Source organism: Trachypithecus francoisi, unplaced genomic scaffold (assembly GCF_009764315.1).
Source record: "Trachypithecus francoisi isolate TF-2019V2 unplaced genomic scaffold, Tfra_2.0 Lachesis_group20, whole genome shotgun sequence".
Classification (NCBI taxonomy): Eukaryota; Metazoa; Chordata; class Mammalia; order Primates; family Cercopithecidae; genus Trachypithecus; species Trachypithecus francoisi.
Genome location: NW_022681466.1, coordinates 15,485,579 through 15,499,545, shown reverse-complemented (window position 1 = coordinate 15,499,545; position 13,967 = coordinate 15,485,579). Strand labels below are relative to the sequence as shown.

At 49.9% G+C, this 13,967-nt stretch overlaps 2 protein-coding genes across 9 annotated transcripts in view; one reads left to right on the top strand and one right to left on the bottom strand.

Moving 5' to 3' along the window:
* Nucleotides 1-8,663: 8,663 nt before the first annotated feature.
* Nucleotides 8,664-12,522, top strand: HIGD1B (HIG1 hypoxia inducible domain family member 1B). 5 transcript variants are annotated; one of them, XM_033182721.1, is made up of 4 exons: nucleotides 8,664-8,762; nucleotides 10,151-10,301; nucleotides 11,286-11,420; nucleotides 12,374-12,522. In XM_033182721.1, the coding sequence occupies exons 2-4, from the start codon at nucleotides 10,202-10,204 to the stop codon at nucleotides 12,436-12,438; spliced, it is 300 nt and encodes a 99-aa protein (XP_033038612.1). In that variant the 5' UTR covers nucleotides 8,664-8,762; nucleotides 10,151-10,201; the 3' UTR covers nucleotides 12,439-12,522. The 5 variants fall into 5 exon arrangements, with proteins under 5 accessions (XP_033038612.1, XP_033038614.1, XP_033038616.1 ...); XM_033182723.1 differs by having other exon boundaries at nucleotides 8,665-8,762; nucleotides 10,109-10,301; XM_033182725.1 differs by lacking the exon at nucleotides 8,664-8,762 and adding an exon at nucleotides 9,881-9,966.
* A 437-nt stretch (nucleotides 12,523-12,959) lies between these two features.
* Nucleotides 12,960-13,967, bottom strand: part of EFTUD2 (elongation factor Tu GTP binding domain containing 2) — a 46,529-nt gene continuing 45,521 nt past the window's right edge. For all 4 annotated transcript variants that reach the window (XM_033182717.1, XM_033182720.1, XM_033182718.1 and 1 more), the window contains 2 exons: nucleotides 13,760-13,867; nucleotides 12,960-13,422 (listed from right to left, as the gene is read on the bottom strand). In XM_033182717.1, the coding sequence (XP_033038608.1) occupies nucleotides 13,327-13,422; nucleotides 13,760-13,867 (204 nt within the window). In that variant the 3' untranslated portion in view covers nucleotides 12,960-13,326. The remainder of the gene's footprint in view (nucleotides 13,423-13,759; nucleotides 13,868-13,967) is intronic.

Here is a 13,967-nt window from a genome sequence, read left to right as displayed (position 1 = left end):
GGTGGTTCACTGTTCTTGATCTGGGAGCTGAATACACAGGTGTGTTCAGTTAGTACATTGAACTGCATACTTGGTTGATTTGTTTTATTCTTCTTCTTTTTTTTGAGATGGACTCTCATTCTATCACCCAGGCTTGAGTGCAATGGCGCAATCTCAGCTCACTGCAACCTCTGCCTCCCGGGTTCAAGCGATTCTCCTGCCTCAGGCTCCTGAGTAGCTGGGCACTACAGGTGTGCAACACCACACCCAGCTAATTTTTGTATTTTTAGTAGAGACGGGGTTTTGCCATGTTGGCCAGGATGGTCTCAAACTCCTGACCTCAGGTGATCCACCTGCCTTGGCCTCCCAAAGTGATAGGATTACAGGTGTGAACCACTGAGCCTGGCCTGTTTGTTTTCTTGAGACAGAGTCTCATGCTGTCACCCAGGCTGGAGTGCAGTGGCTCCATCTCGGATCACTGCAACCTCCACCTCCTGGGTTCAACTGATTTTCCTGTCTTAGCCTCCTGAGTAGCTTGATTACAGGTGTGTGCCACCACGCCCAGCTAATTTTTGTATTTTTAGTAAATACAGGGTTTCACCATGTTGGCCAGAGGTGATCTTCCCCCTGCCCCACTGCTGCCCCCCTCTCAAAGTGCTGGGATTACATGCATGAGCCACCACGCCCGGCTGAGCTGCACACTTTTGATAGTGTGCTTTTCTGTGGCATATTAAGACAAATGAAAACCTTTAGTCCAGGCGTGAGACTCCTTCTCAAAAAAAAAAAAAAAAAAAAAAAGAAGACCTTTAAGGCCAGGCACAGTGCCTAATGCCTATAATCTCAGCACTTTGGGAGGCCAAGGCGGGTATATCATGTGAGCTCAGGAGTTCAAGACCAGCCTGGCCAACACAGCAAAACCCCGTCTACTAAAAATACAAAAAAGTTAGCCAGGCATGGTTGTGCACGCCTCAGCTACTCGGGAGGCTGAGGCAGGACAATGGCTTGAACCCGGGAGGCAGAGGTTGGTTGCAGTGAGCCAAGATCACACCACTACACTCCAGCCTGGACAACAGAGAGAAACTCTGTCTCAAAAAAAAAAAAAAAACGGCCGGGCACGGTGGCTCAAGCCTGTAATCCGAGCACTTTGGGAGGCCGAGACGGGCGGATCACGAGGTCAGGAGATCGAGACCATCCTGGCTAACACGGTGAAACCCTGTCTCTACTAAAAAATACAAAAAAACTAGCTGGGCGAGGTGGCGGGCGCCTGTAGTCCCAGCTACTCGGGAGGCTGAGGCAGGAGAATGGTGTGAACCTGGGAGGCGGAGCTTGCAGTGAGCTGAGATCCGGCCACTGCACTCCAGCTCGGGCGACACAGCGAGACTCCGTCTCAAAAAAAAAAAAAAAAAAAAAAAAACTTGGCCGGGCATGGTGGCTCACGCCTGTAATCCCAGCACTTTGGGAGGTCAAGGCAGGTGAATCACGAGGTCAGAAGTTTGAGACCATCCTGGCAAACATAGTGAAACTCTGTATCTACTAAAAATACAAAAATTAGATGGGCGTGGTGGCACACGCCTGTAATCCCAGCTACTCGGGAGGCTGAGGCAGGAGAATCACTTGAACCCGGGAGTTGGAGGTTGCAGTGAGCCAAAATGGTATTAAAACATTTTTTTCTTTTTGTTTTCTTTGAGACAGGGTCTCACTCTGTTTCCCAGGCTGGAGTGCAGCAGCGTGATCACAGCTCACTGCAGCCTCAACCGCCCAGGCTCAAGTGATCCTCCCACTTCAGCCTTCCCAGTAGCTAGAACTACAGGCATGCGCCACGATGCCTGGCTAATTTTTTTTATTTTTGATAGAGACAAGGTCTCTCTATGTTGCCCAGGCTGGTCTCAAACTTCTGAGCTCAGTCAATCCTCCTGTCTCCCCCTCCCAAAATGCATTGCCTACTCTTTCTTCCTAGAGATTGGGAACAATACATTTACTTTCTTTTTTCTTTCTTTCTTTTTTTTTTTTTGAGATGGAATCTGGCTCCACTGCCCAGGCTCGAGTGCAGTGGTGCGATCTTGGCTCACTGCAAACTCCGCCTCCTAGGTTCACACCATTCTCCTGCCTCAGCCTCCTTAGTAACTGGGACTACAGGCACCCACCACCACACCCAGCTAATTTTTTGTATTTTAGTAGAAACGGGGTTTCACCGTGTTAGCCAAAATGGTCTCAATCTCCTGACCTTGTGATCCGCCCACCTTGGCCTCCCAAAGTGCTAGGATTGATTACAGGCAGGCTTGAGCCACCACGCCCGGCAATACATTTACTTTCTAATTTGTTATCTTATTACCAAGCCTGCAGCTCTCTCTCTTCTGGTAGAGCACCTTTTTTGTTTGTTTGTTTGTTTGTTTGAGATGGAGTTTTGCTCTGTTGCCCAGGCTGGAGTGGAATAGTGTGATCTCAGTTCATTATAACTTCCACCTTCTGGGTTCGAGCGATTCTCCTGCCTCAGCCTCCCGAAGAGCTGATACTACAGGCATGCACCACCATGCCAACTAATTTTGTATGTTTAGTAGAGATGAGATTTTGCCACGTTGGCCAGGCTGGTTTCGAACTCCTGACCTCAGGTGATCCACCCGCCTCGGCCTCCCAGTGTTGGCAGTACAGGCGTGAGCCACCATACCTGGCCACCTGTAGATATTTTAAAAAACAAGTAGGCTGGCCATGGTGGCTCACGCTTATAATCTCAGCACTTTGGGAGGCCAAAGTGGGAGGATTGCTTAAGCCCAGGAGTTTGAGACCAGCCTGGGCAATGCAGTGAAACCCTGTCTCTACAAAAAATGTAAAAATGAACAGGCGTGGTGGCCTGCACCTGTAGTCCCAGCTACTTGGGAGGATCACTTGAGCCCAGGAAGTTGAGCTGCATTCTAGCCTGGGGCTGCACTCTATCCTAGGCAACAGAGCAGAGCAAGGCCCTGTTTCAAAAACAAACAAACAAACAAAAAATCCAAAAAACCCCCAAAACCCCCAAACTGAAAATATAACCTAAGGCTCTTGTCTTCTAGTCAAGACTTCTTTCTTTCCTCTACCACCTTGGCAGCTAGTGATTTCCTTTAACCCCATTACTGATGGAGAAACTGAGGTCAGAATTCCAGGCTAGAGGCTCTTGGGTCCAGGCATTCGCCAGGATATGGAGCAAACCCGGGTGTCTGCTACAATGTGAGCTCCCCAAAGGCAGGGGCACTGTGTCTCAGCTCCTAGAACAGAGGCCAGCAAATTGTAGATACTTAGGAAGTATATGCTGAGTGAATAAGTGAATGAAGGCTCACCATTCCTAGAACAAGACAGAGCGCTGCTGGAGGGAAGGGGAAAGAAGCTGTAAGTTTCAAACAGGGAAATGGGTCTCATTTCCAGCCTTTGGCAGGGAGTGGTACAGCTGGGTGCTGTGAGAACCACATCACTTTGAATCCACATGGGGCTCAGGCAGGAAAGGATCAAAACCCAATTTGAGAACTTGAGAGTTGTCCTGAGGCTCTGTGGTTTGGGAACAGTAGGGTCAATCTGAAGGCTGCAATGTGTCACTATTTCCATTACACACTTTCCAGGGTCCCCACTTGGCTGGTAAACTCAGAGCAGATTCTTCTGTCTTGGAAGATGGAAACAGGCCCAGAGAGGTAAAAAAAATTTTTTTTGAGATGGAGTCTCGCTCTGTCACCCAGTCTGGAGTGAAATGGTGGATCTCAGCTCACTGCAACCTCCGCCTCCCGGGTTCAAGCGATTCTCCTGCCTCAGACTCCTGAGTAGCTGGGATTACAGGCGCACGCTGCCGTATTTGGCTAATTTTTTTGTATTTTTAGTAGAGATGGGGTTTCACTGTGTTCCCCAGGCTGCTCTCGAACTCCTGAGCTCAGGCAATCCACCCACCTCAGCCTCCCAAAGTGCTAGGATAACAGGCGTGAGCCACTGAGCCCGGCCCAGAAAAAGTTTTGAGAATGCTGCTTGTTGGGAACAGGGAGTTCTGCCTGCCCCAGACTGGCTGGATAATAAGAATTGCTAAAGAAGTTATTGATGGCCGGACGCGGTGGCTCAAGCCTGTAATCCCAGCACTTTGGGAGGCCGAGACGGGCGGATCACGAGGTCAGGAGATCAAGACCATCCTGGCTAACACTGTGACACCCCGTCTCTACTAAAAAATACAAAAAACTAGCCGGATGAGATGGTGGGCGCCTGTAGTCCCAGCTACTCGGGAGGCTGAGGCAGGAGAAGGGCGTGAACCCGGGAGGCGGAGCTTGCAGTGAGCTGAGATCCGGCCACTGCACTCCAGCCCGGGCAACAGAGGGAGACTCCGTCTCAAAAAAAAAAAAAAAAGAAGTTATTGATTACTCTTGCCGGGCGCGGTGCCTCACACCTGTAATCCCAGCACTCTGGGAGGCCGAGGCGGGTGGATAATGAGGTCAGGAGTTCGAGACCAGTCTGTCCAATATAGTGAAACCCCTTCTCTAGTAAAAATAGAAAAAAATTAGCCAGGTATGGTGGTATGCACCTGTAATCCCAGGACTTTGTGAGGCCAAGCCGGGTGGATCACCTGAGATCAGGAGTTCAGGACCACACTGGCCAACATGGTGACCATCTCTACCCAAAAAGACAAAAACTGGCTGGGTAGTCCCAGCTACTTGGGAGGTTGAGGCAGGAGAATTGCTTGAAGCCAGGAGGCGGAGGTTGCAATGAGCACCACTGCACTCCAATCTGGGTGACAGAGTGAGACTCTGTCTCGGAAAAAAAAAAAAAAATTAAATTAAAAAATATGTGAAGTCTTCTCAGAAAGACTAGTGGATACCAAAGGTACTTTCTGGCTTCAGGCCTGTAGCCCTTGGAGCTGTCCTTGGACAAATGCTAAGAGGTCCTTGGAACTCAATGCCTGTATAAAAGGGTAGGGTGTGGGGGGTGGGGGTGTTACAGACTGCCTCCACCAGAAAGTGGCCTCAGCCTAGCCATATTATCTGGAAACTTTCACTGCCTGTTCCTGTTACTCCACTCCTTACCGTTGCAGTGCCCCAGACACAACTATATCCCCTAATGTTTTCTCCCCTCTGATTCTCCCAGCCTTTCAACCCCATTTCTTCCCATTCCAACCCCAACTGGGAGCATCCTCTGTCCCTAGTCTAGTTCATTCTCCATCATGCCCTCACTCACAGCTCCCATTAGCTCAAGGCAAACGCTGCATGTCCCTCCCCTCCCTGTCACTCGCTCCCTTGGGCTATAAATAGCATAGCTGTGCCTTAGATCGTGTTGAGAGCTTCAAGACTTAGTCCCCCTTCCCCCCATCCTTTCCTCTTTAACACAACAGGGAGAACAAGCCTGAAGCTTCCAGTTAGGGTGGGCAAGCCCAAGAAGGAGGGGGTCTGGGGGAAGGGAATGAGAAAGGCTGTGCTGAATTCGGAACCACACAGAATATGGTAACTTTGCCATCTGTTGTCAGGGCCTCTCCGCTTTTCCCCCAGCCTGCTACCCATTCCCTGACACTTGCTCCTGGAGGAAGAGGAGCAGCAGGAGTTAGCAGAATTCTAACAATTCTCTTTTAATCCTTGCGATCATCCTATGGGCAGGTGCTACCTTGATTTTACCAACGAAGCCACAGACTCTAACAGATTAAACGGCATAACCCAATATTTAGAGTGGTTGGTCTGTGGGCTAATTGATCCCATGTCCGACTTTGGCCTACACTAAGTCTGTCTGCATCATTGATTTAGGCCCCTCTAAATCAGAATTTCTATTGATGTGACCTGATTTGGAAGAAAAAGAGGTCTACTAAACAAATTACTAATGTAGCAATGCATAAATGGAAAACATCAAAGTCTCGGCATGTTCACAAAAATGATGCTATCATAATTTTATCTTATCTGTTTACTAAAGCAGGACTCTACAAAAATCTGTTCCTTGAAGTTTTTTTTAGTTACTGTATGTTCTCAGAAGTTTTTGAAATACAAAGCAATTTTACTTCTTCTATATCAAGACTTCCCCTCCACTTTACATTCTCTCGTTAGTCCTGAGTAGTGAGTTAGAAATCTGGCCTTTTTTCTGTCACTTACTGTTGGGCAAAACGCTTAATGGAGCCCCAGTTTTTTGTCTGTGAAGTGGGGATAATAATAGTACCTACCTCATTCCTATTGTGAGGATTAATCTACACAAAGGAGGCTGGGCATGGTGGCTCACGCCTATAATCCCAGCACTTTGGGAGGCCGAGGTGGGTGGATCACTTCGAGGCCAGGAGTTCAACACCAGCCTAGCCAACAGGGTGAAACCCCATCTTTACTAAAAATAGAAAAATTAGCCAGGTGTGGTGGCATGCGCCTGTAATCCCAGCTACTCAGGAAGCTGAGGCTGGAGGATCCCTTGAGCCCAGGAGTTTGAGGCTGCAGTGTGCTATGATTACCACCGCACTCCAGCCTGGGTGACAGAATGAGACTGTTTCAAAACAAAACAAAACAAAAACAAAGCAATTAGCACACTGCTTGGCCCAGAGAAGGTGCTCAGTAAATCATAGCAATTATTATTATTTCTCAGCTCTGGGCTGAGATGCTGTAGGAACATCACCATCATTTCAGTAGGGAGAAGCTGAACTTCACTATCCATGGTTTGGTTCCTGTTCTTCAGAGAACTTGGAGTTGATCCTGTTTCCTGCCCTGTCTTATCCGGACACTTTCATCCCCCATCTTCTGGCCTAGACCAGTAAGGGAATATACCGTCCATCTCCTGAGAATTCAAGCCACTTCTGGAACCTGGAGAGGCAGCACAGGAGGGTGTGTGTGAAAGGCTGAGAGGAGAGTTCCCATGGACACTGGGGACATGTGAAGGCCCTGGGGAGTTGCTGTGACCCTGGGTCTCTGCCTAGAGCAGTGAATGCTGGGGAGAGAAAAGGACATCGGCTGCCGAACAAATTTCCAGTGCTGCAAAGCCCCTTTAGGATAAACACACAGGGCTGAGTAATCTAGGGAAGGAACAAAGGCCTGGGATGGAGTGGGATCTCCCTAGCACACCCTATCTTTTTCCATTTGCTTAGCACGTACTTTTTCTTTTCCTAAACAAGGGTGCCAGGATATACTAGCATTCCTAAGCTTCAGTATTCATCTGGAAAGGGTTTCCGTTTAACCAGCCCCCTGGAGGTCAGCATTGCAGTCAGGAGTGCAAACACTGGAGCCAGCCTGACCTGGGTTCAGATGACAAAACTGCCATGTACTAGCTGTGTATCTTCAGGTAAGTCATTAAGCCTCTCTGAAGCTCCATTCCTTTGTGAACAAACTGCTACTTACCATATAGAGTAGCTGAGAGTTTTGAAATATGCTGAGTACAGGGCTAGGCACAGTGGCTCACGCCTGTAATCCCAGCACTTTGGGAGGCCGAGGTGGGTGGATCAGCTGAGGTCAGGAGTTCGAGACCAGCCTGGCCAACATGGCAAAACCCCACCTCTACTAAAAACACAAAAATTAGCTGGGCGTGGTGGCAGGCGCCTGTAATCCCAGCTACTCAGGAGGCTGAAGCAGGAGAATCACGTGAACCCAGGAGACGGAGACTGCAGTGAGCTGAGATCGTGCTATTTGCACTCCAGCCTAGGCAAACAAGAGTGAAACTCCATCTCAAAAAAAAAAAAAGAAAATAAATATATTGAGTACAGAAGAGCCCTAATCCTGGTCACTGTGATCCCTGCAACCTGAGGGAGCATCACCTCATAGGTAGTATAAAGAGTTCTGGAAGCTGGGCCCCATAGCTTCCATCTGTAATCCCAGCACTTTGGCAGGTCAGTTCTGAGACCAGCCAGGGTAACATGGTGAAACTCTGTCTTTACCAAAAATATAAAAATGAGCCAAGTGCGGTGGTATGTGCCTGTGGTCCCAGCTACTTAGGAGGCTGAGTTGGGAGAGTTGCTTGAGCCTAGGAGTTTGAGGCTGCAGTGAGCCAAGATCACACAGCCTGGGTGACAGAGGGAGACCCCATCTCAAAAACAAAACAAAAAACGCCAAAAACTGGCTGGGTGTGGTGGCTCATGCTTGTAATCCCAGCACTTTGGGAGGTGAGGCGGGTGGATCATGAGGTCAGGATTTCGAGACCAGCCCGGCCAACATGGTGAAACGCCACCTCTACTAAAAATAAAAAAATTAGCTGGGTATGGTGGCACGCGCCTGTAATCCCAGCTACTCAGGAGGCTGAGGCAGGAGAATCGCTCCAACCCAGGAGGCGGAGGTTGCAGTGAGCTGAGATTGTGCCACTGCACTCCAGCCTGGGTGACAGAGCAAGACTCCGTCTTGGGGGAAAGAAAAAAAATTCCCAAACCAAAAGACAGCCCAGAGAGCCTGTCTCTCACAACTAGGGTATTTTATTCACATCCCACATTGTTCATAAGAGTATCTGAGGGAGTGTAACTTGGGGGACCCAGGCTTTCTGCTCATCCATGTTCCTGTATCTCCACCTCCGTTCTCCACATCAAGCCTCTCTCTGATCCAGACACTTAATTCCATGGGAATTAGAAGACTGAATCTAGTTAGAGGCCCCCCTCCATTTGGTCTTTCCTTACTTTCCAGCGCCTGGAGCTCTGACTTGGGACTCAGCGGACTGGGGGTTAAGATCGATCCCCTGTCCTTTCCCCTCCCCTCTCCATCCCTGACTTCAAAGTCTTCATAAAGCCCAAGTCACTGCTTCCCTGACCTCATAGTGGCAGCTCCATCTCAGCTTTTGGCCGGTTCAAAATAGCAGATGCTGAGCCGTGGCCTGGCTGCTCGCGCTCCTCGTTCTAGCCATCTCCTAGGGTAAGCACCAGCATGCCAACGACCTGGGGGGCCACCAGTCCTTGCTCCTCCAGGAGAGGAGGGATAACTAGGATAGAAGCTGACTCAAGGGCAGGTACAGTGGTTCATGCCTGTAATCACAGCACTTTGGGAGGCCGTGGTGGGCAGATCGTCTGAGCTCAGGAGTTCAAGACTGGCTGGGCGATATGGCAAAACTGTCTCTATAAAAAATACAAAAATTAGTTGGGCGTGGTAGCATGCACCTGTAGTCCCAGCTACTTGAGAGACTGAGGTGGAAGCACTGCTTGAGTCTGGAGGGTCAAGTTTGCAGTGATGGCCACTGCACTCCAGCCTGAGTGACAAAGTGAGACCCTGCCTCAAAAAAAAGAAAAAAAGAAAAGAAAGTTTGTCCTATGGTTAGGCTTAGAAGGTATCCCATTGGACAGGGCATGGTGGCTCATACCTATAATCCCAGCACTTTGGGAGGCCGAGGTGGGCGGATCAAGAGGTCAGGAGTTCAAGACCAGCCTGGCTAACAGGGTGAGACCCCATCTCTACTAAAAAAATACACAAAATTAGCTGGGCATGGTGCACACCTGTAATCCCAGCTACTTAGGAGGCTGAGGTGGAATTGCTTGAACAGGGAGGTAGAGGTTGCAGTGAGCCGAGATGGCTACTCCAGCCGGGGCTACGGAGCGAGACTCCATCTCAAAAAAAAAAAAAAAACAAAAAAACAAACAAACAAAAAAACAGAAGGCATCCCATTGGCAGAACCCCTGTTTCCAGCCCAGGGATGAAGGTAGCCAGTTGGTAATTGTGAAGAACCTGTTTGGAAAGAGATGGACCTGGAAAAACAGGAGGAGCTCAGGAACCAGAATGTGTTCCTTTAGTACCATGTGCAAAATATATTCTACATTACATGCAAGTCAATGTCCGATCATTATAATCTCTGGCAGTTTGGTAACCAATGCTGTGATACTATCTGGTCTAGGATGGTTCTGGCTCCCTGGGGCCAGATCCTGCTCTGTAGCTCCCACAGGAGCAACCATCATAGACCAAAGGCCAGCGGGGGCCCCAACACTCAAGGACTGTTTCTCCCACCGCCATCTGTGGATTTTTCCAGCTGTTTTCCTTGGCCAAAGGATCACACCCATAGGGATGCAGATGGGGGAAGGGGAAGCTGAGAAAACAGTGAAGTCAGAATGAGCTGGGGAAGAGGCAGATGGTAGGAAATGGAGACGGAGAAATGGCACTAGTGGCCCGACCATCTGAGATGGGATACCTGGGAGGGACATCTTTTCAAGCAGAGGCTGTGTTAGGGCATGGTGAGAGAGGGTCTTAGCAGGTAACCTTCCTTTCCTCTCCAGACTGAGGAATCAGAGTTCTGATTGTGGAGTGCCTCTCTCTAGGACTGGGCTGCAGCCTAGGAGTCCCAGCTGCTTACATCCAGGTCCAGGATTATGTCTGCTAACAGACGCTGGTGGGTACCACCTGACGATGAAGACAGTGTGTCTGAGAAGCTCCTGAGGAAGACTCGGGAATCTCCACTGATGCCTATAGGTAAGTGAAGAAAGGAATGGGGTGCGAGTAGGAGGCCTTCTCTGAGCAGTCATCTCCTGGTACCCTCCAAAGAGAATGAAGCAGAGGTCAGAAAACTCAAGTGGTCCTACTCATGGAACAAAGGAACCAACAGCAAAGGTGCCAAGGGGCAAACCCTTACAATGAAATGAGGACGTCTAGATGGGTGGAGGTGGCGGCCAACCAAGCACATGGGATACGAGGAACCTGGAGTACCAACAACAAAGTGGGAAGGGTCAGAGAAACACCTTGGGGTCCCCCAAGGCTTCCTTCCTGACGGATCTGGTAGAGTAGGAAAACAGCTGTACCAGGAGGTGGGAGCCAGCAGTGTGGCTGGGGAAGGGCCCAGGGTGGAGCAAATTGGTGGGCAGGGGCTGTGTCGTGATCAGCTATTTGTATTTGGGGGAGGGGCGTCACTGGTGGTGATCAGCTATTTTTATGTGGGGGAGGGGCATCACTGGAGGGAGGCAGCCACTTTGAGGACGCCATTGAAGGGCAACAACTCATTATTTATTTTGAGACGGAGTTTCACTCTTGTTGCCCCAGCTGGCATGCAATGGCACAATCTCAGCTCGCCACAACCTCAGCCTCCTGGGTTCAAGTGATTCTCCTGCATCAGCCTCCTGAGTAGCTGGGATTACAGGCATGCACCACTGCACCCGGCTAATTTTGTATTTTTGATAGAGACGGGGTTTCTCCATGTTGGTCAGGTTGGTCTCTAACTCCCAACCTCAGGTGATCTGCCTGCCTTGGTCTCAAAAAAGTGCTGGGATTATAGGCATAAGCCACCACACTCTGGCAATGACTCAATATTCTAATGATCCCCCTAGGTCCCCTGCAACCCCAACCACCAGATGCTGCATAAAAGCAGCTGTTTATCCAGGTGCCCAGCCTGCCTGGTATCTCTCATCAGGGGAGTGCTGTGCATTGTGGCCATGGCCCAGGGGCTGTGTTCTCTGCCCACAGGCTTAGGAGGCTGCTTGGTGGTAGCAGCATACAGGATTTACCGGCTGAGGTCTCGTGGTTCCACCAAGATGTCCATACACCTGATGCACACCCGAGTGGCAGCACAGGCCTGTGCAGTGGGTGCAATCATGCTAGGTGAGTGGCTTTGTGGGGTGGCAGGAGAATGAGGGCAAAACCAATTACGCAGTCTGTAGGTCTTTAAGTCCCAACAGTTTAAAGGACTGTGACTTGGCTGGGTGTGGGGGTTCATGCCTGTAATCCCAACACTTTGGGAGGCCGAGGCAGGCAGATCATGATGTCTGAGATCGAGACCATCCTGGCCAACATGGTGAAACCCGGTCTCTACTAAAAATACAACAATTAGCTGGGCGTGGTAGTGCAGATGCCTGTAGTCCCAGCTACTCGGGAGGCTGAGACAGAATTGCTTGAACCTGGGAGGTGGAGGCTGCAGTGGGCAGATCCACCACTGCACTCCAGCCTGGGTGACAGAGTGAGAGTCTGTCTCAAAAATTAAAAAAAAAATTAAAAAAAAAGGACTGTGACTTAGGTTCCTGTTCTGGGCTCCACATCACATCCTTGGTGAAGCCCCTATACTAAGCCATTTTCCCTGTTTAGGCTCCTGTCCCAGGCCTGTGAGGACAGTGCACAGGGTCTCATGACAGTTTGCCCTAGGAGTGAGAAAAATCGTGCAACAGAACATATGTTGAATTTCTCTTCCTCTTGACATTAAAAAGCAGACAGCCACTTGCTACCTGTGTGACAGTGGACAAATCTTTCCCACTGAGCCTCGGTTTCCTTATGTGTAATATGACAATAACCACCCCGGCTTGCCTACCTCGCAGACTGCTGTAAGGTTTCTCAGATACACAATACATGTGAAAGTGTTTTGTGAACTGTCAGATGGGTGGTTTCCCCAGGCTGTGTGGTCAGATGCTTGGAGCAGCTGTTGGGACCTGGGGCAGAAAGATGAGCAGGAAGCTGGACTCTCAAGGGAGTAGCTAGAGGTGAACCCCTGGGACACCCGAGAGAGCCAGAGGACGGGTAAAGGGTTTGATGCCAAGGGGCACTATTTCTTTTCCCTCACACAGGTGCTGTGTACACAATGTACAGTGATTACATGAAGAGGATGGCACAGGATGCTGGAGAGAAGTAGGACTCCTATAGGAGCCGGGGCCGTCTGACTCCCCTAAATTAATCCCTAGTACATTCCTAATAAAGTAGCTTTGAGGAAAATCAACCGACTCTTTTTCACTGGGGGAGAACAGAGTAAAGGACTGGCAGTGGCTGGGGAGAGGACTTGGAGTAAGTGTCTGGAAATCAAAGGGCTCTGGCCCCCTACTCCAGGGCAAGGGAGATTCTTAGGGGAGGCAGTAGTTTCCTGAGGAGGTGGTGGGGTAGACCTCTGATCCCAAGAACCCAACAACTCCCAAGCCATCTTAGGTCCCACCCAGAAGCAGCACGGAGTGGGAGCAAGGGGGGCAATAATGGGGCCTTGGCACTCATGGGAACACTGAATTAAAAGGCAGGCAGCTTCCCTGGGGACCCAGGCAGGAAGGAGGCTACAGCTGGAAGCAGAGGCAGCGAAGCCTCTTGGGAGATGACATATATTCAGAATGTAAGCACCAGCACTAGAAGGGGCAGGGGAGACGGGGATGAAAGAAGCAGAGCAAGACAGAGGTCAGAATGTTCTGTTCACTTGCAAACCATGGCTAAGGTCAAACTTGTAGAAAATAAAATTCCATGTAAATCCCAAAGATAGGGCCCCTTGGGGTTTCATCCCTTTCTCTTTCTGTGAGCCCAAGCTCCTCTCTTTTCCTTGGGAAAGGAGCCCGGCAGAGGCCACAGAAGGAAGCAGGAGGCCAAATGCTCCTCTCTCACTGGGGCTCTGGGTTGGAGGTTGGTGAATTGTTCAAGATGGCAGCAGCAGCTTCCAGACACTCTGACAACACCAAGGCCACGTCAATGTTATACGAGGTCTCAGCTTCAAGTACAGGAGTTGCAGCCCACTGTAGGGAGCAGGAGCTCCCAGGAGTCCATGCACTCACATGGGGTAATTGAGCACAACATCCTGTTTGGCAAGCTCCAGCAACATAGGATCATCGAAGAATTTGCTGATGCTCACATCTTCACTGAGGCCCTGCAGGGAATGGGGCAAATACAAGAAAGGCTGAGGTGGTCGCAGACTGAGCGGGGAGACTAACCAAGACCTGTGCTCAGTGGGGAGGGTAGCGGTGGCTGGAATGCAGGTGGTGGTGTTTCAGGAGTCCTGCCTTTAGGGTATCACATGGGAGGATAAGGCTCTCCTTTTCCAGTGAGACTGGGGTCCAGGTTTGGTTGTCTAAGGAGTATACAGATCATATCTCTACACTGGAAAAGTGTCCCTTAGGAAAAGGGGCCAAAAGAAAGAGAGGGAGATCCTGCTTCTGAGAGTCCTGGGGGGTTGAGGGATGGCAACAGGCCCAAGGGAGACATACCTTCCTACGGCGGGTTTTGATCATGAATTCCCGGGCCAGGTGAGGAGCCGGCTGTGGCTCCAAGGGACGGATGACAATGCTCTTGTCCAGAGGATCACCAGGCACAATCTAAAAGGCAAAGGAATTTCAGATGGCCCAGGTAGAATTCCCAGAAGATTCAGGCCCAGAAGCAGGACTCTTCTTATTTACTTTATTTTTAAATTTATTA